The sequence below is a fragment of the Trichoderma atroviride genome, chromosome 1 (assembly GCF_020647795.1).
Source record: "Trichoderma atroviride chromosome 1, complete sequence".
Lineage (NCBI taxonomy): Eukaryota > Fungi > Ascomycota > Sordariomycetes > Hypocreales > Hypocreaceae > Trichoderma > Trichoderma atroviride.
The window spans coordinates 7057549-7079245 of record NC_089400.1 but is presented as its reverse complement, the minus strand read 5'-3'; the positions used below and the strand labels follow the sequence as shown (position 1 = coordinate 7079245).

The 21697-nt window shown below is 47.1% G+C and overlaps 7 protein-coding genes across 7 annotated transcripts; 2 read left to right on the top strand and 5 right to left on the bottom strand.

Annotated features, from left to right (window-relative positions):
- Positions 1-3156: 3156 nt before the first annotated feature.
- On the bottom strand, positions 3157-4189 carry TrAtP1_002567 (uncharacterized protein). Its single transcript, XM_014085304.2, has 2 exons — positions 3961-4189; positions 3157-3882 (listed from the first exon to the last, which is right to left on the bottom strand). The coding sequence occupies exons 1-2, from the start codon at positions 4016-4018 to the stop codon at positions 3350-3352; spliced, it is 591 nt and encodes a 196-aa protein (XP_013940779.2). The 5' UTR covers positions 4019-4189; the 3' UTR covers positions 3157-3349.
- A 966-nt stretch (positions 4190-5155) lies between these two features.
- TrAtP1_002566 (uncharacterized protein) lies at positions 5156-8783 on the bottom strand (the record flags this gene model as incomplete). The annotated part of the gene is made up of 2 exons (XM_014085068.2): positions 8262-8783; positions 5156-8199 (listed from the first exon to the last, which is right to left on the bottom strand). Exons 1-2 carry the CDS (start codon positions 8608-8610, stop codon positions 5156-5158), a joined length of 3393 nt encoding a protein of 1130 aa, XP_013940543.2. The 5' UTR covers positions 8611-8783.
- A 1811-nt stretch (positions 8784-10594) lies between these two features.
- Positions 10595-11096, bottom strand: TrAtP1_002565 (uncharacterized protein; the record flags this gene model as incomplete). Its single annotated transcript, XM_014085062.2, has 2 exons — positions 10595-10937; positions 10999-11096. 2 exons carry the CDS (start codon positions 11094-11096, stop codon positions 10595-10597), a joined length of 441 nt encoding a protein of 146 aa, XP_013940537.2.
- Positions 11097-12242: 1146 nt separating this feature from the next.
- TrAtP1_002564 (uncharacterized protein) lies at positions 12243-13692 on the bottom strand (the record flags this gene model as incomplete). Its single annotated transcript, XM_014085305.2, has 4 exons — positions 12243-13080; positions 13133-13202; positions 13265-13464; positions 13514-13692. 4 exons carry the CDS (start codon positions 13690-13692, stop codon positions 12501-12503), a joined length of 1029 nt encoding a protein of 342 aa, XP_013940780.2. The 3' UTR covers positions 12243-12500.
- A 293-nt stretch (positions 13693-13985) lies between these two features.
- TrAtP1_002563 (uncharacterized protein) lies at positions 13986-16177 on the top strand. Its single transcript, XM_014085206.2, has 2 exons — positions 13986-14277; positions 14338-16177. Exons 1-2 carry the CDS (start codon positions 14195-14197, stop codon positions 15938-15940), a joined length of 1686 nt encoding a protein of 561 aa, XP_013940681.2. The 5' UTR covers positions 13986-14194; the 3' UTR covers positions 15941-16177.
- Positions 16178-16408: 231 nt separating this feature from the next.
- TrAtP1_002562 (uncharacterized protein) lies at positions 16409-20467 on the top strand. The gene is made up of 4 exons (XM_066111518.1): positions 16409-16628; positions 16694-17096; positions 17182-17603; positions 17659-20467. Exons 1-4 carry the CDS (start codon positions 16459-16461, stop codon positions 18476-18478), a joined length of 1815 nt encoding a protein of 604 aa, XP_065967594.1. The 5' UTR covers positions 16409-16458; the 3' UTR covers positions 18479-20467.
- Positions 18715-20156, bottom strand: TrAtP1_002561 (uncharacterized protein; the record flags this gene model as incomplete). Its single annotated transcript, XM_014085237.2, has 2 exons — positions 18715-19731; positions 19794-20156. The coding sequence occupies 2 exons, from the start codon at positions 20154-20156 to the stop codon at positions 18715-18717; spliced, it is 1380 nt and encodes a 459-aa protein (XP_013940712.2).
- Positions 20468-21697: the final 1230 nt, after the last annotated feature.

The window sequence follows — 21697 nt, the reverse complement described above, 5'->3', positions numbered from 1 at the left end:
TAGGAACTGCCGCAGATTGTCACTCAAGGCATCGCCCTTGGATTGGCTTCGAATGTCACGGGACACACCGAACTTGATGAATTCGTGAAGAAAAGTGTTTACGCTGGTATAGTCTGCCTGCTCAGGCTGACCGACGATGCCAGAGAGGGAGCTGGACAAGATAAGAAGTCGAGATTCGGCGAGTGTACTTCACTGTGCATCGATTCGTTCTATGTACTTGTCAATGAATATCTTCTACTAGATTGATAGTGAAGCACTATTGTCAATTAACTTATTCTTTAAGAAATGCGAGCTTCTATCCAGTGAATAAAATGATGTTTCGTGGGTAAATGGGCAGTCCGAAAATGCCTTGCTAGCTGGTATTAAGGTCTGGAGATTAAAGACGACGTCTTAGGAAACGGGTTTACTAAGAGTGGAAGCCATGTTTCGGTACAATCGGCCTCTAAAGCCTCAAGTATAAGTAGGCATGATGAAACCGTTCCCCGGCCAGCTGGGTACACCGCATATCTTTCCAGCATTTGCACATTTAAGCTGTAGCCCATCCAATCGCACGTCTTTCCCTGTTTAGCTGGGCAACTGGGGTCGCTGTAGCGAGAGAGATTGCAGTGGCCATGCAGCTGATATGTGGATATCTTCTCCGCTCTCAGATACGCACCATCATCGAAGCGGTGTGGAGGTGGTGTCTGTTAGTAGAATGGAGGTGTAGAGTGTGAGCTGGTGCGTAGAACGTAACAAGGCGGTTCTCAGAGACCACCCTTCTAAGCGAGCATATGACGGTTGAGCGTCCTAGATGTGACCAAAGCAATAAAAAGCAGCCCACATGGCGTATGCTGCCTACTCTATTTACATATAATACGCCGATTATGGTTTGTCAAGAAACAGAATAGTAGGAAAAGCTGCTCAGCCAAGGTGGAGTCCCAATGTCTAAGCAGCATTTCTGTATGATCCCCTGTGTTCACCATAGATAATGCTGTTGATTAGACAGTGGCATAGTATGTAGTAAAGTAACAGGAAGAGATACCGAGACGTAAATTGTTTACAAGATGCATGGCCTGGGATGCATCTCCAAGTCCGGTCCACTACATTGCAGCGTTAATTGGTTGTCGTTCATGATGATCATCGATCGACAAGTGGATAAACACCCATTTTTTTACACTAACGGCGATAATTGGCAAGATCACCAGACTATACTTACCGTCTTGGACAGCTATCCGACCGTGTGCATTATGATTTCGTATTGCTGATTCCAATGGGCTGTGAATGAATGATCAGGCAGGCCTGGCCAGAACATAGCCTTCTTCCTAAGACATTGTTTCACTTTCTAACCACCAAGGCGAGTGGGTTGCGTTGCTATCCTACGGGACGATCAGCCACCACCATGCCAGCTGAGTGGCGCACAGCCTCCAGAGATTCTGCAAGCATCCGCTCACTATCCTGAAAGCCGGATGGTGCCCGTAGTGAGGATCGTTTGTGAGGCAGGGAGGTGATATCGCGTGCCTGCAAGCCAGGACCATGTGGATTTCCAATGCTGCAAGTTTAGCCGATAGTATTGGCTGCGGGACGATTCCGCCAGGGATCCTAATCCGTAATTCGTCAAATAAGTGGAAGCTTAATGAAATTGTTGGCTGAGCCGTCTCTTGGCTTGGGAAGGATTCGCATGTTGCATGCGGTAACTTGAAAGAAGATGAGCGCTTAAAATAGACTGTTTAGGTCCAAGGCACTGTGAGCACTTTTATTATTTGTCCTTCTGCATCTTTTTGTCTCTCAGGGCCAACGGGAGAAAGAACAAGAGATTCCCATTGGACTTTGCAGTCGCACCGGGAACATGGCATTGGCAAGGACGCTGTTTCTCTTATCTGCTTTTATAACCCTGACTTTTGCGGCTAACTGCAAGTCTGGATTAAACTACTGTGGCTTCAATTTGTTGGGCATTGGTGAGTCACGCACTTTAATTCTACCTCATCCATTGTCTAACAGGCATGAAATCTAGGAAACTATCAGCCCCAAATCATCGATGCGCTTCAAAAGGCATCTTTAGACGCAAGCAATAAAGGTGTATCAACTAACACTCTTTTCCATTGTGATGGCGGATACAATGGCGACATATCGGTTGTCAAGTTCTGCACAAACAGATGCATAGATGGCGGACCTGGTAAAAGTGATGTTTGCAACGAAGCTTCCTCTGTTGGTGCAACAAGTTCATCGACTGTCTCGACTTCGAGTCTCTCGCAAACGAGTGGAACGATATCTTCCACAACTACGCAATCCACTACAGTGACATCCACCGACACGTCTGGCGCTTATGATTCAACTTCAGTAAAAAAAGGATTCCGTGCACGTCGGAGCCATTGCCGGTGGAGTAGTTGGCGGCGTGGTTGGTCTTGCGTTGATAGGGCTGGGTTTCTTCTTTTTCGTCAGGAGATCTCGACAGGCAAAGTCACTCGACAAAAACAAACCAGAGCAGAAATCAACCCAGGAAGAATTATTGAAGCAGTATAACGGCCCTCATCCGATCACACCAGACGGAACAGTCCTCGAGGCTCCTGGAGATGTGGCGAGCCCTAGATATGAACTGTCTGGTGCTCCTGTCAATGCCACGGGGACCAGATATGAACTCAGCTAGAACGCAGGACTAATAATGCGACACCATTTTCACTTTTTCACCGCGATTATTTTGTTTGGCCTTTGTGAGGGATCATCTCTTACACATTACGATTTCACTTCCATCCTGAGTCTAGCTGGGGTTCTTGTAGCCCGTTTAGCCGAGACTTTTGTGGGACATCAAACCCGATGACGAGGAACTGATTGTTCAACTTACCATCAAGAGGAATAAGAAGGGAACATACAAGCCAACTTGGATGGTGCATGGGGATGCCCGATATCATGGAGGGGATGGACCAATATAATGAGGTTATTGAGACCTTGAAAAGGTGAATGCATAGGCCGTGTATGAAAAAATGCCAGGGCTGAGCCACCTGTTTGACAAAGACCCCAAGTATAAGCTGAAAGACATGTATCCATTTATGCTTACACATATGTAGTGATTTCGCAGTGGGAAGAATAGATAGTCGATATCGACTGTCTGGATGAGGTTTCAATATTTCCAACACATAAATGAAGAAGTTGCTATCATTAATGGCTCTACTCAATTGTTCCACGAAGCTTCGATTATTTAAGATGTTGAAGACGAAAATGACATAAAAGCCATTGGGAAGGGTTCGATAAATATTCCATGCTTTTTGTATAGTCTCAGCGATTCTGGTCACTATCTAAGCTCTGCCTTTAAGAGGCTCGATATAGCCAACTTGACTCTGACTCTTCAGTTCGTCCAGCCCGTCTCGAACACCATCTAAGACAAAGTGTTTGACAATTTTGTGATCTGCTCCAAAAACTGCTGGTCCGCCTTGGAGGCATTCTTTGTTACCTTACCCAGGAGATGTTCGACCGTTTGGCCTGGGTCCGTGGGTGGATTGCCCTGAGCCGTTTGGATGCGCGCAATCTGAAAATTGATGAAGAACTTTGGTGCCTTGATGGCCAAATTCCCTCCAATGGAACGCAGCGCAGCTTCTGTAGCCGTGTAAACATTCGCTTCGTTTTGGAATTTCGCAAGATCATTCTCGGCCAACGGGCTGGTGGTTGCGAATTTCTCCAGGGCGAATGCTAAAGGCGACTGGCCAGAGGTGGCAAAGTCGATGGAAGAAAACGATATTCCGCCGGAAGAGACGTCTGGTACTCCTGAAATGGTAGTTTCCTTGGCATCGCAAGTGATACTCGAGGCGAGAGAATTGGCTGCATCTTCAGTTTCTTGAGGCAGAGCGACATTGCCGACAATAAAGCACGGCTGTGCCTGCCGAGGCTGGAAATCTTCAACTGGAATAGGGACTGTGAGGGAGAAATCATTAGTCAGTTGTACCTTTTCACAATGCATAGCAGTGGTACCAAGGATGTAAAAAGACTCACCTGCTACTGCCACATTGAAGATGGAAAGAAAAGCCGCGACTAGGAGTGTAGAATGCATCTTGACAGAAATCGAGAAGAGTAAATACGGAATGGCGAGGAGGATTGAAGTGTGGAATGTATGCTCAAAAAAGCTATTAAAACAGGATTGTAATAGTAAATCACTTGTCTTTTCCAGAAAGACAAGATCAGGTGTTGCGAAAAGATGGAATGCTATGGTCTACAAGCTTGCGGCAATCAACACAACTACGCGGGAGACGAGAGTATAAGTATTGACTTACAGAGGCCTGTTATCTAAACTTCTATCCCTGGCGTTGCGTAGAAAATGGCGTGTATGATCCTTGTTCCCGCTCCCCTTGTTTCTAGCCTGCAACGTGTTTCATCCTTTTCGCGCAGACGGTTAGCGAGCCGCTTGTGCGATAAAACAGAACAAATTGGAAGTGTCAAATGGACAAGGGCCATTCCATCCCCTGCCAAGACACGGAATAGGCGCGAAAGGTGATTGGGAAACAATGAGAGGATGCCCAGCCTGGAACTGAAACCTGAATCCCTAGCCTGCGAAGCGGACATACGAGGTCTCTCAAACAGTGTCGGAGCATATTATCTTCGTTTGCCAGCATGTCAACTAAATCATACTCAGAATATGACTGCTATGCTCCATGATACGTGATACATTATCCACAAGAGTTTGCCTGGCCAATTTCTGGCGCATTGTCAAATATGCCAGAATAAAGTCATTTAAAATACAGATAACTATACATCAAAAGCGTAGATTGTTAATAGGAATATATGCAAAATACAATAGCCTGGGAACGAAGATGCACCATGGGAGCCGGGCCTTGGATTAGCATTTGTAGTGTGATCCAGTAGGTTGGTTTACTCACAATTAAGCTTGTCTACGGAGTATAAAGTAGTCTAGGGGCGAATTTCTAATGCGAAACAGGCCCATGCTCGAGGTCCCTGTGGGATAAAGATTTAGCCAGCTCTGCGGTAAATCAGATGCCTATAAATCCTTCAATACTAAATAACCCCTGCTGGTACGGTCTTGGCTTTCTTGCGGAATACTTATAAACTGTCAATTATCCTACCCTGCCTAACTTTAAATACATCTCTCTTCTTTCCTTTATATATTCTCCTATTCTTTAATGTCATCTTGAATTATAAATTTTTAGTTATTTTCTAGTTGATTGTTTGTTAATTACCAAGCAACCTTTGCGACAAGGCCACCAGGATATCTTCTCTTCATCATCTTCCCCAGTTCATCAATGCACAATAGGCCAAGGCCTAATGCCATGGGGATAAACCAATGCTCCACAGGGACTGGAGCGCAGCCAAGGTAATCAATACCCGGGATCATCGTGAATATTAAACCGATAGCAAGAGCAAATAGGATTGCCGGAAAAAGGAGCCAGTTTTGAGTCTTGGGGTTGAATAGCGGTGGATGCGTGAATATTGAGAGGTGTCGAGTACGCAGTGCCATCGCATTAAACCACTGCATTACAACCAGTGTTATAAAATAGACTGAAGATGCCACTGTTAAATGAGCAGTAACTTCGTCCACAGTCTGTCCTTCGGGCGTTGGAATTGATCCAAAGGAGAACCATAACGACCCGAAAGTTAAACCCTTTCGCTGCAGATACCAATACGACATTGTGAAAGAGAGGACGGTCTCAAATGTACCAACAAAACCATAGGCTTGGAAAAGTAGCTTCCAGTCGACAAGACGGTCATTTATTATGTCTCGAGGTGGCTGAAGCATGACATTGGCCTCTGGTTTCTCGTAAGCCAAGGAAATTGCGGTTGCACAGTCTGTGAAACAGCATATAATAATCATGAGAAAAGAAGACAGTATCTGAGGCAGACCGAAAGCTACATTAGTAAACACCGGCCAGAACTCTGACCAAGAGCCAGCCGGTAGCAAGTACGCAATTGTCTTCTTCAGATTGTCAAACACGACGCGACCGTAGAGAACAGCCTCTGGGATAGCGGAGAATGTATTCAGTAAGACCATGTCTGCGGCTTCAACAGCAATGTCGGAGCCAGATGCAGGTGAAATGCCAATATCTGCTTGCTTCAAACTTGGCGCATCATTCACTCCATCTCCGATCATGGCAACGACGTAAGACTGCGATTGGAATTCCCGCACAATTTGAAGCTTATGCTCTGGTGTTGTCCGAGCAAATACAATCTCTGAGTATTCTGTCACCAAAGTGTGCCATTGATGAGGTAGCAGAGTCATAAGATCTTGGCCTGTCAAGACAATTGCCTTGATTTCTGTTGGAAGGTGGTTGGATTTGTTATTTTTCTTGGGCTCAAAGTTGGGCGGCGTGCGAGGGAGATTCTGGATGCTATGGACTTCAGCGTCTGGGACACTAATAATACCGCAGGCTCGAGCAATGGCTTGAGCTGTGAGCTGAAAATCCCCCGTAACCATGGCAGTACGGATACCAGCACGATGTAGAGTCTCAATCACGCCGGGAACCTCCTCTCTTGGAGCGTCTTCAATCGCAACAAGCCCAATAAGCGTAAGACCAGTCCGTGCCAATTCCAGAGCTTCTCTTTCGAATAAATTGTCTTCTGGATTTGTCTGAATTATGCTGCTAGGAAGGACCTTGCGTGCAAGAGCCAAAACACGTTTACCTTCACTTGACCATGAGTTCTTGGCCTCTTCAATGGACAAGCGAATCGTCTCATCAAAATCGTGCACACCGCCATCTTCACCAACATATTTTGAGCATCGAGGGAGTAAAACATCTGGTGCACCCTTGATCATTAAGACGTAATCCCTTTGAGCGTCAAAGTCATCGGTTTCGGAAGCAGAGAGCGAAGTTTCCAATGAAGTCTGGTCGCGAGCAGAGCTAACACGCAGAGCGAATTTATTTTTTGAATTGAATGCGAGGTCAAATCGTTTGATCCATAGTTCGCGAGACTCTTTCACTGAACCCAATAATTCTGACAGGCGAAGAATAGCTTGGTCGGTCGCATCACCAAGTATCTTTCGCTCTGAGATCGGGAGATGAATAGTCGTGGGGTCAAACTCTCCAGCGTTGCACACTGCAGAAGTAACGCAGAGTTGCTTGAGGGTGGCCCTTTTGGGTGAATCGGATTTGTCTGACATTTCTTGTACCGCCTCTGCAACAGTCAAGACCTTGGATCCGACGAGGCAATCTGTCACGGTCATTTGATTCTTGGTCAGAGTCCCTGTTTTATCTGATAACAGCACCGAAACTGTTCCCAGAGTCTCTACTGTCTTCAGAGACTTGCAGAGGATATTGTTTTTCTTCATAATACCCGCAGTAATTGTAAGCGACGCAGTCAAGGCGATCGGTAGGCCTTCTGGGATAAAGGCAATAGCCACGCTTACACAGTCCACAATCAATGTTGAGACTGAGATGTAGTCGGGATATTTGTGACGAATAAAGCCCGCCCACAGAGCAACAATCACAACAACCATCAATATCATCAACGTTGCGATTATCAGGACAAATCTGAAAATCTCTTTTTGCAGCGCCGTTTGACCAGTCTTGGGTTTGTTGGTCAGCTTTGCGATACGGCCAAAGACTGTGCTGTCTCCAGTCGCGACAACTATACCCAGACCACTTCCAGAGGTACAGTGAGTCCCTTGCATCCCAATGCATTTTGTTTCGAGATAGTTCTTCTCCAGAGACTCAGCGACGGCTGGCAGAGGATTTGATTCGCCAGTCAAGATGCTTCTATCGAATTTTGCATCAGTTGACACGTCAACGAATCGAATGTCAGCAGGTAGCTTGTTGCCGGCGCTGAAGAAGAGGATATCTCCGGGAACAACTTCAGATGCCGGAACCAATCTCCTGCTGCCGTCACGCAAGACACTGCAGTCCTCTGGTAGCATGCCTGTGATGCTTTTCATGACTCTGGAAGAGGAGAAATCCTGCCAAGCATTGAACGCGGCTTGTGCTAGCCACACAATGGCCAAAACGATTCCCAGAGCCAAATTGGCCACTGCGGGATTTGGTTCGCCGAGTGGCTTCCATGAAACAAAGACGAGAATGCTTCCACCAAAAAGTATGGAACCAAAGCCTCCAAAGAGATAGAAGAATATCTTCTGCAGTAGCCGAGACTTTGGTGGGGTTGGAGTGTTGGCTCCAAATACTTCAATTTTGTCTTTGACGCCTTGTATTGAGAGACCAGCCTCTATCGATGTGTGTAGTTTCTGAGAAACGTCGTGGATAGATAGAGTGTGCCACTCGAGATCTTCGAGATCTATCATCATAATTTAGTCAGCTATTGCATGGCGTGAAGCTATCCAGAAACTCGAGACTTACCCGCCATGGTCGCATCGCTGTATCTTCTCCTAATGATGGAGTCCTTTTCTCTCTGCACTCGTTCCATGTCTATACTCAAAGTACGGTATAGAACAGGCAGCGCAGTGGCAGGATCAACCTCTCGTCGGCCACTCCTTATGCTTGATAGGGAGTGGATAGAGTAGGCCGACCCCTTTCTCTTGAGTTTGGCATTATTGTTTGTGGAAGGGCCGATCTGTTGAATCTCGTCACTGTCGTCGAAATAACGGACTTGACGCTTCGTAGCACCAAGTCTGCCGGTATTACCCTTAGCTTGGACGACCACTGCAGAGCCGTCCTTTTCAGGATCTCGGTCATAAGGATCTGCCATTCTGTCTCTGGGAGAGGGAAAGCAATGCCAATCAGAAGGCAATAGACTTGTACAAGACTTTGGGAGAATCTTCTAAGATCGTTGAAAGATAAAAGTCATGGTGATGGAAAACCCCTTTAAATAGGAAAATCGAAAGGGAGGACACCTAGCAGTAATTTGAGTTGGAAGTACACTGAGACGGATATTTGGCCCTCTCGCGCTTTCGCCCAACTCTGATCAATTAAGCTATAATAGACTTGCATTGAATGTTATGAGCGATTTTCAGATACGGGTATTCGGCGTGGTGGCACAGCTTAACGATATGCAGATGGGATCTGCTGCCATGGTATAAGCAACAAGCTGTGATACTTCACTTTTGCCCTGATTCTATAGGAAAAAGAAAAGGGAAAAACTTCATGCGATGAATAAGAAAGATGAAAAAATTGTTTTATTTTTCGTAATCTAAGCTACTAAGTTGATGAGAAGCCCAATTGAGAATTGCAGAAATATGCTATTACTTCCAAAGGTTTTTGCCATTTCATTGCAAATGCATGAGGGCATTTGCTTCTATAGCGGCTATTGCGCTTTTGTGATGGATATGCTCCCTGCATCCTTGTCTTGTTTTTCCCATTTTCTTACTGAACATTTCCCCTCTTTCTTTCCTATGGAGGCAATATTTGAACACATGCATCTAGACCCAACTGTTGCGCAAATGAGCGTCTGACTGTAGTATATGAGTTATTTAAAATTCTATCAGATATTTACATGTTGGACTATCGAGTTGGGTCTAGGGGAGGCCTCCCCGCAAGTCTAGATGGTCGTTTTCCTGAGATACCTGTAAAGCGCATCTAGCCTCATTAAGCTACTGTCAGCATAGATGGCAGTCGAGACTTTTTGATAATATGACGTAGCCCGGGTTGGAAGACTTGAGCCGATGGATCGTTATTGTGCTGAGCCTTCAGTCTCTCAATCACACTAGCAGACCGGTAAAGAGTAACTAATTAATGGGCGTACATGCATTGCAGAGCGATTGGTCTATAACACCGACTTGTTCGCTGCTGAAATGGTGAGGGGACATTGATATACACGATTTGGAGCATTTGCTGCCCTTCTGACGCATTACGCTCATCAAGAGAAAGTGGGGATGGTGGTACAGTATTCAGGGACTCTTAAGCTTCTTACTTTGAAATGTCAGCGCGGTGAACCTGTCTTGCAAGGGCCTCAATGGATACTGTTCCACCTTTACGCGTTTTTGTACTAGGAAGCGCATAGCAATCTCTTGCCCAGCCCTATTCCATGTTCAATATCGCCTGATTAACATTTTTGATGGGTCAGGTCCTTACTAACCATCATATTGTTAACAAATGAGCGAAAAAGCTTTACTAATGAGGAACCAGCTACCATCAGCTCCGATAGCCAAAATTCTCCGCCTCTGAGAGACTAAACGAGCTAACCTAGAAATGCCAGCACTCAATTTCCTCTGCAACAGCTCGGGAAATATATAGGCAGTGATTTCTGAATGCTGCTATTCAAGAGTGTATGTGCATGATTTTTATTCAGTGGCTAGTAGTGAGCACGAGTGCCAATAAAGGCCGCTTCCCATCCAGCTCACGAACTAAGTGACAGTCTCATATAGGGATCCCCTCATATACCTGCACAATACGGCCAGTATACAAGTCCGATGTCCAATTCTTATCAGCACGTAGGGTATTGCAGCTTTGTGCCAGACGTAGTAGACTGCAATCTGTGCATATCAACTCGATATTCGTTATTAATAAATGGCCATGAAACGATGGATCTTTACATGTAGGGTGCCGCAATGTTTGTTCTTAGCGGCCTTGGGACGCATGAAGCGATTTAGCTCGCAGACTGGCATGGTAATGCATATCGGGCTCTATCTGGTTGTCTTGATGCCAGGCATAATTATGTAAAGAGAGTGAATAAGTTATATTTGTTCATAGCCAACATGGCTCACATGTTCGTGGAATTAGATAGTTACATCGTATTACCTCTTTTCTCGCACTCCCAAAAGTGAAACAGCAATGTCTACATTCCCAAGAGGTCCATCTTTCCGGTTCCAATTTTCAACAGCTACCGAATAGTCTGATGTAACTGCAGAATAATCCCGAACTTGAAAGTCGTTGACTGCTGATCCCCACGGGCAGTTCCAGTAGAGAGTACAGATTTTCTTGGTGCCATCGTAGAGATCAAGATGATCCTCGACTCCTGATGCCGCACCTGAGCGGCCGCACGAGTCGGCAGATTTTGTGATTCCAGTATGCACAACAGTCTCGTCTACTGTCGCAGCCGAAATCTCATTGGATTTGGAACCGGAATAGAATTTGCCCCTAGATGAGTCATCAATAACTGGCTCTTTAAACGAGCAATGCTTTCGAAAGGAGAACCCACCATGATAGGGCGGCGTTTTTGAAAGAAATGTCATTTTTCCGCATTCTGTTCAAGACGCGAACGCTGACCCATTGGTCTTCAGACCTCGCATCTCCCATGGCAAGGGTAATGGGTATAAAGAGTACATAGGTAATAAATACGATTATGCTGGATTTCCACATTTTGGACAATTTGGGGCCGATATCTTCCACGGATGTGTGTGGTATTGGAAGGGTATTTCTGGATTAAGAGACGATATTAATTATACTGACACATTTGAACAGACCCAGGCGGATATAGCAGCTACTTATAGTATAAGCGATAAGCGATGGTAACATAAATCAAAAGTAATTCTTTCATGTCAATGGAATGATGTAATTACTGGTAATGATGCTGAATAAATTATTCTCGATTTGGACTCGGTCGCTAAGCCGACAATTGTATACACATATTCTGCATACCTCGAGTGATGATAAATATCCATGTCTCAGCTCAGCTGTCTCAGCTGGACCCTACTTGACGCAGGCATGTCGTCATTATAGCTGTGCCTCACTTCAGCTCGACTAATTGAAATACGTCGTGTATCTATTAGAAACAGTAAGCAGGCAAGTAATATCCCTACTGGATCGTCTGGACGCTATAGTAGATGGACATGCAAATAGAAGAGTGCATATGAGCAATATCAGCGTGACTATATCCAAGAAATGTATATGCAGTGTGACTTCTAGCGACAAAGGCAAGACTCAGCAAGAAGATTCCATCTCCACCAATCCATGCTACCTACTATTCGTGGCGTTGCTTCGCTCAGACTTTGCTAGATTGGGATTCAGCACAAGCAAGCCGGTGCTGGTTTCTCCGCAACGAATACACTAAATTAATTTCGCGGAATTCACTGGTGTCAGCTTGATGTGTTACCACGGTCTCCCATCCAAGCCATCTACTAGTGAGCAATATCCCGGCTGAGAAGGCTTCGGCTGAATTAAACTAATGAACTAATTAGTAGGAACTTGATAACTTGTTTGTTCATCCAGCGATGTATATGCTATGTAGCTTATGAATAAGAAATTTAAAATTATGACTTATACTTACAAGCTCGTTATACTTGATAAGAAAGAGAACATGGAAAACAAGTCTGGGCAATGCGGTCCAATATATAAAGAAAGCAGCTTACTATAATTTCACACTTCTAATCGGACCTATAGAGATACAAGTGGAATCTCTCCGACGCCTCCAGAATTATATCCTGCAGGCTGAAGAGATTGTATCTTATCTTTAATAGAAGTGGCTAGCTTTATTGCTTCAAAAATAAGTGTTCATTTAAACAGAATCTGTCCCCCCGTCGTTTATTACCACTTTCTATTTTCTTTTTTCTTTGTCGGCTAGAAAAAATGTAATTTAAACCTATATTTTCATTTTCAGCCACCTAGAGCATTCTTATCTCAGGGAATAGGGAAACTTCCTCTGCCGCGACCTTGTGCTGCCTACAGCAAAGAGATGTTGGATATGGATATGCCCCCCCCCTTCTATGCTTCTTCCTCTGTATCTGCATACGAAGAGGGCCTAGTTTCAAAGCCGGCAAGCTCCGAGTCGCGCACAATCTTGCGGATTTCCATCTCTTCCTCGTCGCTGAGATGTACATTGAGCGATGCCCAGTTGGCCTCGAGATACTTTATCCTTTTCGTGCCGGGGATTGGTATCACGTCGTTCCCCTGCTTGAGAACCCACGCGAGAGCCATCTGCGACGAAGTGCAGCCCTTCTTGTCCGCCAGGGCTTTGAACTGGTCGACGACCTTGAGGTTCTTCTCTAGATTCTCTGGCTGGAAGCGAGGCACCCACTGCGTCCGGATATCCCCTGTGCCGGCAATCGACTCGCTGCCTGTCACTGTGCCCGTGAGAAGGCCTCGACCGATGGGCCCGAAGCAAACAATGGAGACGCCGAGCTCTCGGCAAGTCTGAAGAAGGTTGGAACCCCGTTCTCCTTCGATATCCAGCACAAACGCCGAGTACTCGACCTGCACTGCTGCTACGGGCGCAATTTTGCAAGCACGTCGAAGAGTGCGAGAGCTCAGCCCGCACAGCCCAATATGCTTGATCTTGCCCTCTCTGGTATGCATTAGGAGCTGCCACTCTTTACGTCCACAGGTCATGTACTCACGCTTGGAGTTGCACCATTGCTCGCATTGTTTCCTCGATAGGCGTTTGCGGGTTGATATGATGGACGTAGTCTGGTCGAGATTAGCCACAACTGGAGCACTTCGAGAGGGAAAGGGGTGATGGGTGGACTCACAGAGGTCAATGCAATCGATGCCAAGTCGTTGAAGGCTATCCTCGCAAGCCTTTTTGCAGTACTCTCCAGAGCTGTTGATGCCCTTTAGCTGTAGGTTCTCACCCATGATGAGCCCGAATTTTGAGGCAAGGAAGATGTCGTCTCGCTTTCCGGTGCGCCGAAACCATTTGGCTAGCACCTCTAGATTGTCAAAGTAGATACTGCACTGGATTAGCATTCCTCCAAAAAGGTATCTAGCCTGGGCCGTACTCGGAAGTATCCCAGAACGTGTTGCCCAGCTCAGCTGCGCGATCCAAGATTTGGAACTGCTCTTCCTCGCTGGGTCCATCACCGTGAGCCCCGGCGATGGTCATTAATCCAAATCCAATCGCCGACACGCTGGGACCGTCCTTCCCTAGTTGACGCTGCGGGATAGATTTTGTTGCCATTCTTCTGAAGAGTTGAGTAGGACCCCTAAATTCAACGAATTGCCGATAATGAAAGCAGTAGGTTCTGCCCTCGTCTTGCGTTGCAGCCTTCAAGTATAAGAGATGGCAACAAAGCGTGGAATTTACACCCCTTTTTATAGCCATTGTATGTCCAGTGCACAGCCAAACGATTCGGTTTACTGGTTAGAAACTTGCCGTTAAATCCGCGTGCTACCTCTACGCTCAAGATGAAGTATATGGTGAATATAGTGAGGTTGGTTCTCGTTGCGACTCGGGGTCCGTCCATCTTACATGCCTGTCCAATCATCGTGTAGAAACCCCGACCAAGCCAATAAGCATCGAAAGCATTTATCGGAGCGGGGGCTGGCAAACCCGAGATAAGTGGAGTAGGGAGCTCTCGATCAGGACAGGAGTTGATGCCTCCCCAAAGCCTCGGAATGGAATGTCAGCTTAACCCTCAAAATTCAACCATATAGCCATATTGCCCCCTTTTTTGAACCTGATGGGAGGCACTATTCTGAATAAACCATGTGGGAGCCGTTGTGAGAAGAGGATACAGGTAAAGACTGGCTGCCGCACCTGTAAGTGAGTTCTTCATGCTGCGTCTACTGTTGGCTGGGAACAAGAGAGGGCTTACATAGGCAGGATCCGAAAGCTTAAATGTGATGAAGAACGCCCATCCTGTCGCCGGTGCGTCTCGACTGGCCGAGTATGTGATGGCTATGGCATCTGGGGCGGCGGCGGAGGAAAGATTTCCAGGAGTCGACAACAACCTCTGAATCTAAATAGCCGACCCGCACATGTGCCGCTGATTTCTGGCACCACCCAAGAGCTGGAATATCTGGAGTGGTTCAAATACCGAACATGCAAGAAAGTCGCCGGCGCCTCCACATTGGCTCTATGGGATGTGTTGCTCCACCCCATCAGCCTGGCTGAACCGGCTGTATGGCACGCTGTCCTCTCTTTAAGCTCAGTCCACAGAAGAGACATTTACCAGGCCAGCTATGGCGGACGAGAACCAAAACCCCTTGATCAGCAGGAACGATTCACCTTGCAGCATTATTCCAAGGCAATTCAGCATCTGCAGCCCCATTTCTCCGCCATGGATAAAGCATCGATGCGTGTCGCCCTCATGGCCTGTTTCCTCTTCGTCTCTCTAGAGCTTCTCTCTGGTCACTTTACAACCGCTCAAATCCACATTCACAACGGATTGAGCATCCTGAGAGAGTTTGGAACCCTGGTCGAGGATGATGGCCGAGTTCTGCTCTTCGACATTGTCCCAGGCTCTATAGACGACACCATCGTCAGAGCATTCTGCAGACTAAACCTCCAGTTGGAGCTCTTCAGACATGGCTATCAACACCCTTGTCTAGTCTTGCAAATCGCCGAGCCCGAAACACCAGCCTCCGTGTTTCGCTCTGTCAATGAGGCCTGGAAACAAATCGAGCGGTTATTTAGTAGAATATTCCACTTGACCGACTTGTGGCGCCGCCAGCAGCAGACGCTTCATTATCCTCCTGCTGAGCTCCCGCCCAAGTTACTCACCTGCCAGCACCAGATCCGAGCGGAACTTTCTGCGTGTCTTGTCATCCTCAGAGCTTCCAAAACCTCCATGCCTGATCAAGACCCCAAGGGACTCGTCTACGGTCTGCTGTCCGTGTACCACACTATGGCAAGTATCATGGCGGATACCTGCCTGCGTCTCGACGACGAATCTGTTTTCGATTCTCACACGCAGCAGTTCGTCTCCATCCTGACAGAGTCAATAGCCATGTGGAAGACTGGCCAATCCGAGCTTTTTCAGAGATACCTCCGGTGGCCTTGTATCCATATGTCAAGGTCCATCGTCGACATTGGTTGGATTGCTCCGCTCTACTACACTGCTCTGAAATGCCGCATCCGTCGGGTTAGACTTCACGCTGTTAGGCTAATAGAAACGACGTCGTACCGAGAGGGAATCTGGGACTCGAACATCGTTTCTTGTGTGGCACGGAAAGTAATGGAGATCGAAGAGGGTGGCTTTTACGAGGATGATCGTGCGGCAGAGGGCTTCCTACTCTCCAGCCCGCCAAGATCACGGGACATATCAATACCAGCATTACCGCGGCTATCTCGGATCCACGAAGTCCGCGTGGTGCTTTCTGATCGCCCAGCCGATACCTTTCCTTTATTTTACAGGCAAGCGCGGGGACGTTGGAGGGAAGCCCAAGTCTCCACACGGGGTAAGTTCTACAATAGTGCTTATTAAAATTGTTTTAGACATTAAGTTAAACCTGGCAATTTCAATATGAAAATTGAGTGCCTCGTGAATCCATCAGAGCGAGGGGTATCGCAGGCCTTTATAGCAAAACATAACCGCCATCCGTGATAAAATCGCTGTTAGTTGTATACGTGGAAACATTGCTGGTCAAACACACGTAAATCCTCTTAATCTCCTTGACATAGCCTTGGCGACAGAACTATATTCTAGTAATGACACTGAAAATGACTAGCGATATTCTCTAATGACCTTGGAGCGTCAAGAGAAAGAAGCGCGTATAGTAATCAGAGATATTGCCTAACCAGACACTCAGAGTCGGACCGTGGCTAATGCACCGCCTCCACTAACATCACCACTCTTTTCTGTGGGGGCTCTCGGCATCTTCGGACTGGCTGCCGTTAGCTGCAGATTGGATATTGAGCATCGGCTTTGCTCCGAGGGAGGCCAACTCTCATTCATTCATCCTTCTACATACGGTTTTCCATGTTGTTTTTAGCAGCATCCAGATGCTGAGTAACAACGTTGGCTCAAGTCATCGGCGACGCGCCGTCGTAGCCTGCCGAGTATGCCGAGCTCGCAAAGTCAGGTGTTCCAACGAGAGACCTTCCTGTGCCGGATGCATTAGGCTGGGTTGTGAATGCGTTTATTCCAAATCTCCAGCAAATGGGCTTCAACCGTATGTCTCACGTCTGATATTAGCTATATAATACGCAGTCCGGAAGCTGACTGGTATCTTTCAAGTTCCAGCGAGAGCAGCTCTGAAGTTATCGATCTTCTACACGACATACTTACGAGGTTACCGCCGGCACAGAAGCATGAAGAGGCTAGCCACTCTATTCCTGCCATTTCACTCGCCTTTACAGCGGTAGATCATGTTATTGAATGGCCAATCTTTGGGACCAACAGATCAGGTCATTGGGCACCTTTTTGCTTGTTAGCTACTGCCCAAGCACAGGATCTTCATAAGGCGACTCCGGCCAATGGAACACTGCAGCTGGACTGGGACGAGATTCCCTCGTTGTTAACCAAGTTTTTAAGAATGGCCCATATAATGAATCCTATCTTGGATTGCCCTACTCTGATGAAATATGGACGGGCTGTTGTTGAACTTGGTCCGCAATGGGACTCTCGTACGTGTCTTGTGGTGAGCATTCATGATTTTTTTCTTGTGTCACTGTAATTCAATACATGTCCGACAGTTGACTAATGCGAGTTTTCATGATATACAGCTTGTTGCCGCGGCGCTTGGCGCAATAGCCAGCCCCTTCAGTCCGTTTGCCGATACAGTAGAGAGTCTCTCGAGCTCTTCGTCACGACAGGGTGGTAATGCACTTCGTCAAAAGGCAGAATCATATTACGAATATGCTCGAAGGCGATTTGGTCTACTCGGTACAAGCCTTACGGCATGCCATTGCCACTTTTTATCCGGTGTTTATCTCCTATGGACCCTTCGGCCGATTGAAGCCTGGCAGGCATTCTCTCAAGCTTCCTCACTATACACTCTATACTTCAAGATTCTGGCTGCAAGGCGTCTTACTCAAATTAGAGATACTGCCGATGGCGAGATGGTCCCCGATGAGCATGACTGTCACGAGAATCTGAAGCAATGCCTTGAGCAACGACTCTACTGGAGCTGCATCAAGTCTGAAAAGTTAGTCCAAAGCCATGCGTACCAAACAAAAAAGCATGATGATAACAATATGAAGTGACATGTGCTCCGAGGTCGAATTGCCTAGATCTGCGCTACACGCCGTTGATTTTCCCTACCAATTCCCTTCTCCTCCGACACCGAAAGACGTGGATGGGCTAGACGACCGCCAATACTTTGAGACATCGGCATCTTCAGCCACGACTGTTTCATCAGTGTCCAGCCATACTGTCGATATACAAGATTTCAAAGAAACTCACGAGAACTCATGGTTCAACTACCTCTCTGAAATATCGCTCTCCAGGCTGTCAGTCAGCGTTGATCAGGCATTTTACTCGGGGCCCGCGTCTGCATGGACAAGCATGAATGTACCGGGCATGATAAACACAGCACACAATTTTGAGAGGCAGATGGAGCAATGGCAAGAGGCCCTTCCACGTGCCATTTCCTGCTTCAACCAACCACCAAACCTGTCGACAATCAGTGAGTTTCAGCTGGCGACTTGGCTGCGCTCTGCCAATATCAAGCTGCGTGTCTATCGCCCATTCTTGTACCTCCTTGCACATACGCAGGATCAAGGCTTGTCGATTAACGGCTCACTGAACCAACTGGCTGAAAGGGCGGTTCTGCTGTCTCTTGACCCGCTGTTCAACATTGGGCTGAGGCATAGACATGCTGGGGCTTGGCTGAGGTGCCGCGAGACCACCTGCCGTGCACTAATCATCATCTGTGCAGAGCGAATTGGGCTTCTAAGGAGGATGGAGCTGGAGCAGTATGCGCAAGAAACACTAAAGATATGCATTGCCCACTTGCGGTATTGGGAGGCAGAGGCCGAAGATGTTCGCTTGGCTCGTCAGGCTCTTGAAATGATGATCTGAGGGCAACAAGCCAATACCCGCTTTACAAATTATTCCAGTATCTTGTTAGTTCTACTATCACGTCAGTTGGCTGCAGCAGATTGGCTATACTGTCGTAATTTCAACGTGGTGGTTTCCTCTACTTATTAATAGAATACTAGTTGTCATTAACCAGACATTCTAACAGCGCAACTTTAACGGTATATGGATTTAATTGGCAGCAATGAAACCACACAGCTGAGACTCCCAGATCTGGATCAAGGAACTGTCAGCTTCGTCGTCTTTCTAGACGCCCTCCCGCCAAAGCCCCATCCGATCTGATGCGCAACATTGATCGTAACGCCCAGTTCGTCAGCCCATGCCCAGACCAATCCCGGATTCTTCAAAAACATTCGGCCTGCAGCAATCAAATCCAGAGGCGTGTCGCTGGCGTCTTCGTCTTGGCTGCCATCAATAATCTTGGACGCCTCCAGTCCCGTCTTGATACTTCCTACTGAGCTTACCAGCATAGTATCTTTCACAGCTGCTTTGATTGCCTTTGCGAATGGCGCCTGATATCCTGGTCCACCAACAACCTTTTGCAGTGAATGGTTTCCACCACTAGACACATCCAGCACATCAACTCCACGCTGGGCCAGAAGCTTGGCGAATTTGACGCTTTCGTCTACAGTCCAGCTTGGGCCGCTCCAGTCCGGGTTTGTGTCCAGCCAGTCGGTCGCGCTGATTCGAATAAAGAAGGGCATATCGGCAGGGATGATTTCTCTTGTTGCGTCTATGATTTCAAGCGCGAGTCGGGTGCGGTTCTCGAAACTTCCTCCATACTGATCTGTACGTTTATTGACTGCTGGCGAAAGGAAGCTCGAGACCAAGTAGCCATGAGCAAAATGCATTTCAATCACATCAAACCCAGCGCGGATTGCTCGGCGTACACCAGAGAGGAAATCGCTCTTCACTTGCGTGATTTCTGCCAGGGAGAGAGCTCTTGGAGTAGGATAGTGTTCGTTGAATGGCTCTTCACTGGGCCCTACCACGTTGGATGGCCAGCCGCCGACTTCCTCGGTAGCCGTGGCGCCTGAGCTGAGCCAAGGAGCAACTGTAGAGGCTTTTCGGCCTGCATGGCAGAGTTGGATCCCAATCTTGGCGTTTTGGCTGTGTGCAAAGTCGACGTGTTTTTTCAAAGTGTCGATATGGGCGTCTAACCAGATGCCAGAGTCTTCTGGGGTAATTCGGCCGTTGGCTTGCACCGCGGTAGCTTCAATCATGACCAGGCCAGGCTACTCTAGCATATTAGCTCATGAAACAATGAGAAACGGACAAGTACAAGGAAATGACTTACACCGCGCAGGGCCATGCCGCCGTAGTGGGCAATGTGCCAAGGTGTGTGGAAGCCCTCGTGAGCGCTATACTGGCACATGGGGCTCACCCAGATGCGATTCGGCAGCTCTACGCCGCGAATTTTGAGTGGCGTGAAGAGCTTGGGGACAGGATTGCCGGATGGCTGGGTGGCAGTCGGACTGCCGGCCACGGGATCCTGCTCAGGGGTGAAGAACGGGGCATTCTTGGCGGCGGTGTTTGCAATGGGCGCGGCACACTTTGCGTTCTTTTCGAGGGCTGGCGTTCCAGCCCGTGAGACGATGATGCCGTGATGTGGATGAGAGATGTGAGGATGTTGGAGGCGTTGGTTGAGGTATGCGGCCATCTTGTCCGGTTTCGAGCTATCCTGGTTTTCAGAGTCTGGAGTTGTGGTTCAAGATATGATATTTATACACAATGTATGCCTAAAACACAGTCACTATTTCAGCAGCGGGGGGGGCCTAATTTATATCTACAGCAGCTGCATATTTGACGTGATATAAGAGACATATTATGAGGTCATTGCCGGTCCACTCTCTGTATCATCACCACGGCATGCATCTTTGATGTGGCAGCTGGGCGTATCATCGGATTCGGTAACTTCGGAACGTTGCCGATGGGCTTGCGGGGCTGCATTATGCATAAAGAAGACACTCTGCTGACAGTGGAGTCTCGGCAACGTCACCGATAAACACCGAGCTGATATACTTGCAAACCTGAGTGAAGATGGCCAGGAAATGCGAATGCATGCTCTACAGTGAGGGACTTGGTATGGTTGGACCAGCTAGCAAATATGAAATGACGCAGTCTTGGCTTGTTTAAAGACTGAAGAGCAGGCTCAGGTAAAGAACTAAACTATGTTCCATCATTCACAACGATAATATCTATCAACATCGATAGCTGATGATGAGGTTAGCCCAGAGACCAATTATTAGCTAGAGACATATCTTGAAAGGCTACAAGGATAAAGCTTTTTACATGTGGATGACAAATTTTACAGAAGTGTATGTGTGCCATTTGAACGCTGATGTACTCAGGATTCTGACAAATTCCAAGCAGTGTAGCCCAGCAGCACAAAGAGATACAGTCTTGTTAACATATATTCTAGCCTTCAACTTAAAAGCAAAATCGAAATAAGCTCTTCTTGAGATGTGATCGGTATTTCCGGCGCCTCGGGCCGACCGATTTAGTTCTCACCCGTCAACGTAACACTGCTGCACCTTACGCCCGGCCTAGTTGTTTGTTACATTCTCGGATCCTTTAAACGAAAAATTGTCGGAACATTAGCGAGTTCGAGTGGATGTTCATTGGTTCGAATAGATACGAAGATGAAGGATGGTCATAGTCACACAGCAACCGGGCAACATGCCACCCCCGATATTGAATGGGGGCATAAAGATTGTGACATCACTTGCATGTGGATAACCATGGTTTTCTGTATCCTCCTCCTACTGAAGATTGTATCACAGGTGGTTCTCCCTAATTATAGTGATTCCATGTTTAGCATAGGTAACTGGAACTTTAATGGGGAAGAATCTCGATGCCCAATCTCTTACACGATAAAAACAGGAGGGAATTAGGTATCACCAAGAGCTCTGTCATTTCTTCGTTTAGCAGAGCAATCTTTTGTGGGCTCATGTATATACAGCAGCGAAGTGAATACGGCGTTTCACCGCCGTGGGCAGATTAAGTTAACTAGATAACATTCATTTCTAGCTGATAACTAGTAGCAAATTGTCAAGTCATCACGGTCTCTTATCCAAACAACCAGCAGTGAACCAGCATTCTCATGCCACCCAACAGGTTACAAGCCTAAATCATTTTTGCTTCCTAGCCGCAATCCAGGAAAGTGCACTGAGACGAGAAAAGATCAGATAACAATCAACG

Bases quoted from the DNA above. Each gene is read 5' to 3' on its own strand.
- TrAtP1_002562 (XM_066111518.1), top strand. From the start codon at position 16,459: ATGCTGAGTAACAACGTTGGCTCAAGTCATCGGCGACGCGCCGTCGTA. The intron at 16,629-16,693 runs GTATGTCTCACG...GTATCTTTCAAG, and splicing joins CCAGCAAATGGGCTTCAACC to TTCCAGCGAGAGCAGCTCTG. The intron at 17,097-17,181 runs GTGAGCATTCAT...CATGATATACAG, and splicing joins ACTCTCGTACGTGTCTTGTG to CTTGTTGCCGCGGCGCTTGG.
- TrAtP1_002567 (XM_014085304.2), bottom strand. From the start codon at position 4,018: ATGCATTCTACACTCCTAGTCGCGGCTTTTCTTTCCATCTTCAATGTG. The intron at 3,883-3,960 runs GTGAGTCTTTTT...TCTCCCTCACAG, and splicing joins CTTCAATGTGGCAGTAGCAG to TCCCTATTCCAGTTGAAGAT.
- TrAtP1_002563 (XM_014085206.2), top strand. From the start codon at position 14,195: ATGGGAGGCACTATTCTGAATAAACCATGTGGGAGCCGTTGTGAGAAG. The intron at 14,278-14,337 runs GTGAGTTCTTCA...TTACATAGGCAG, and splicing joins ACTGGCTGCCGCACCTGTAA to GATCCGAAAGCTTAAATGTG.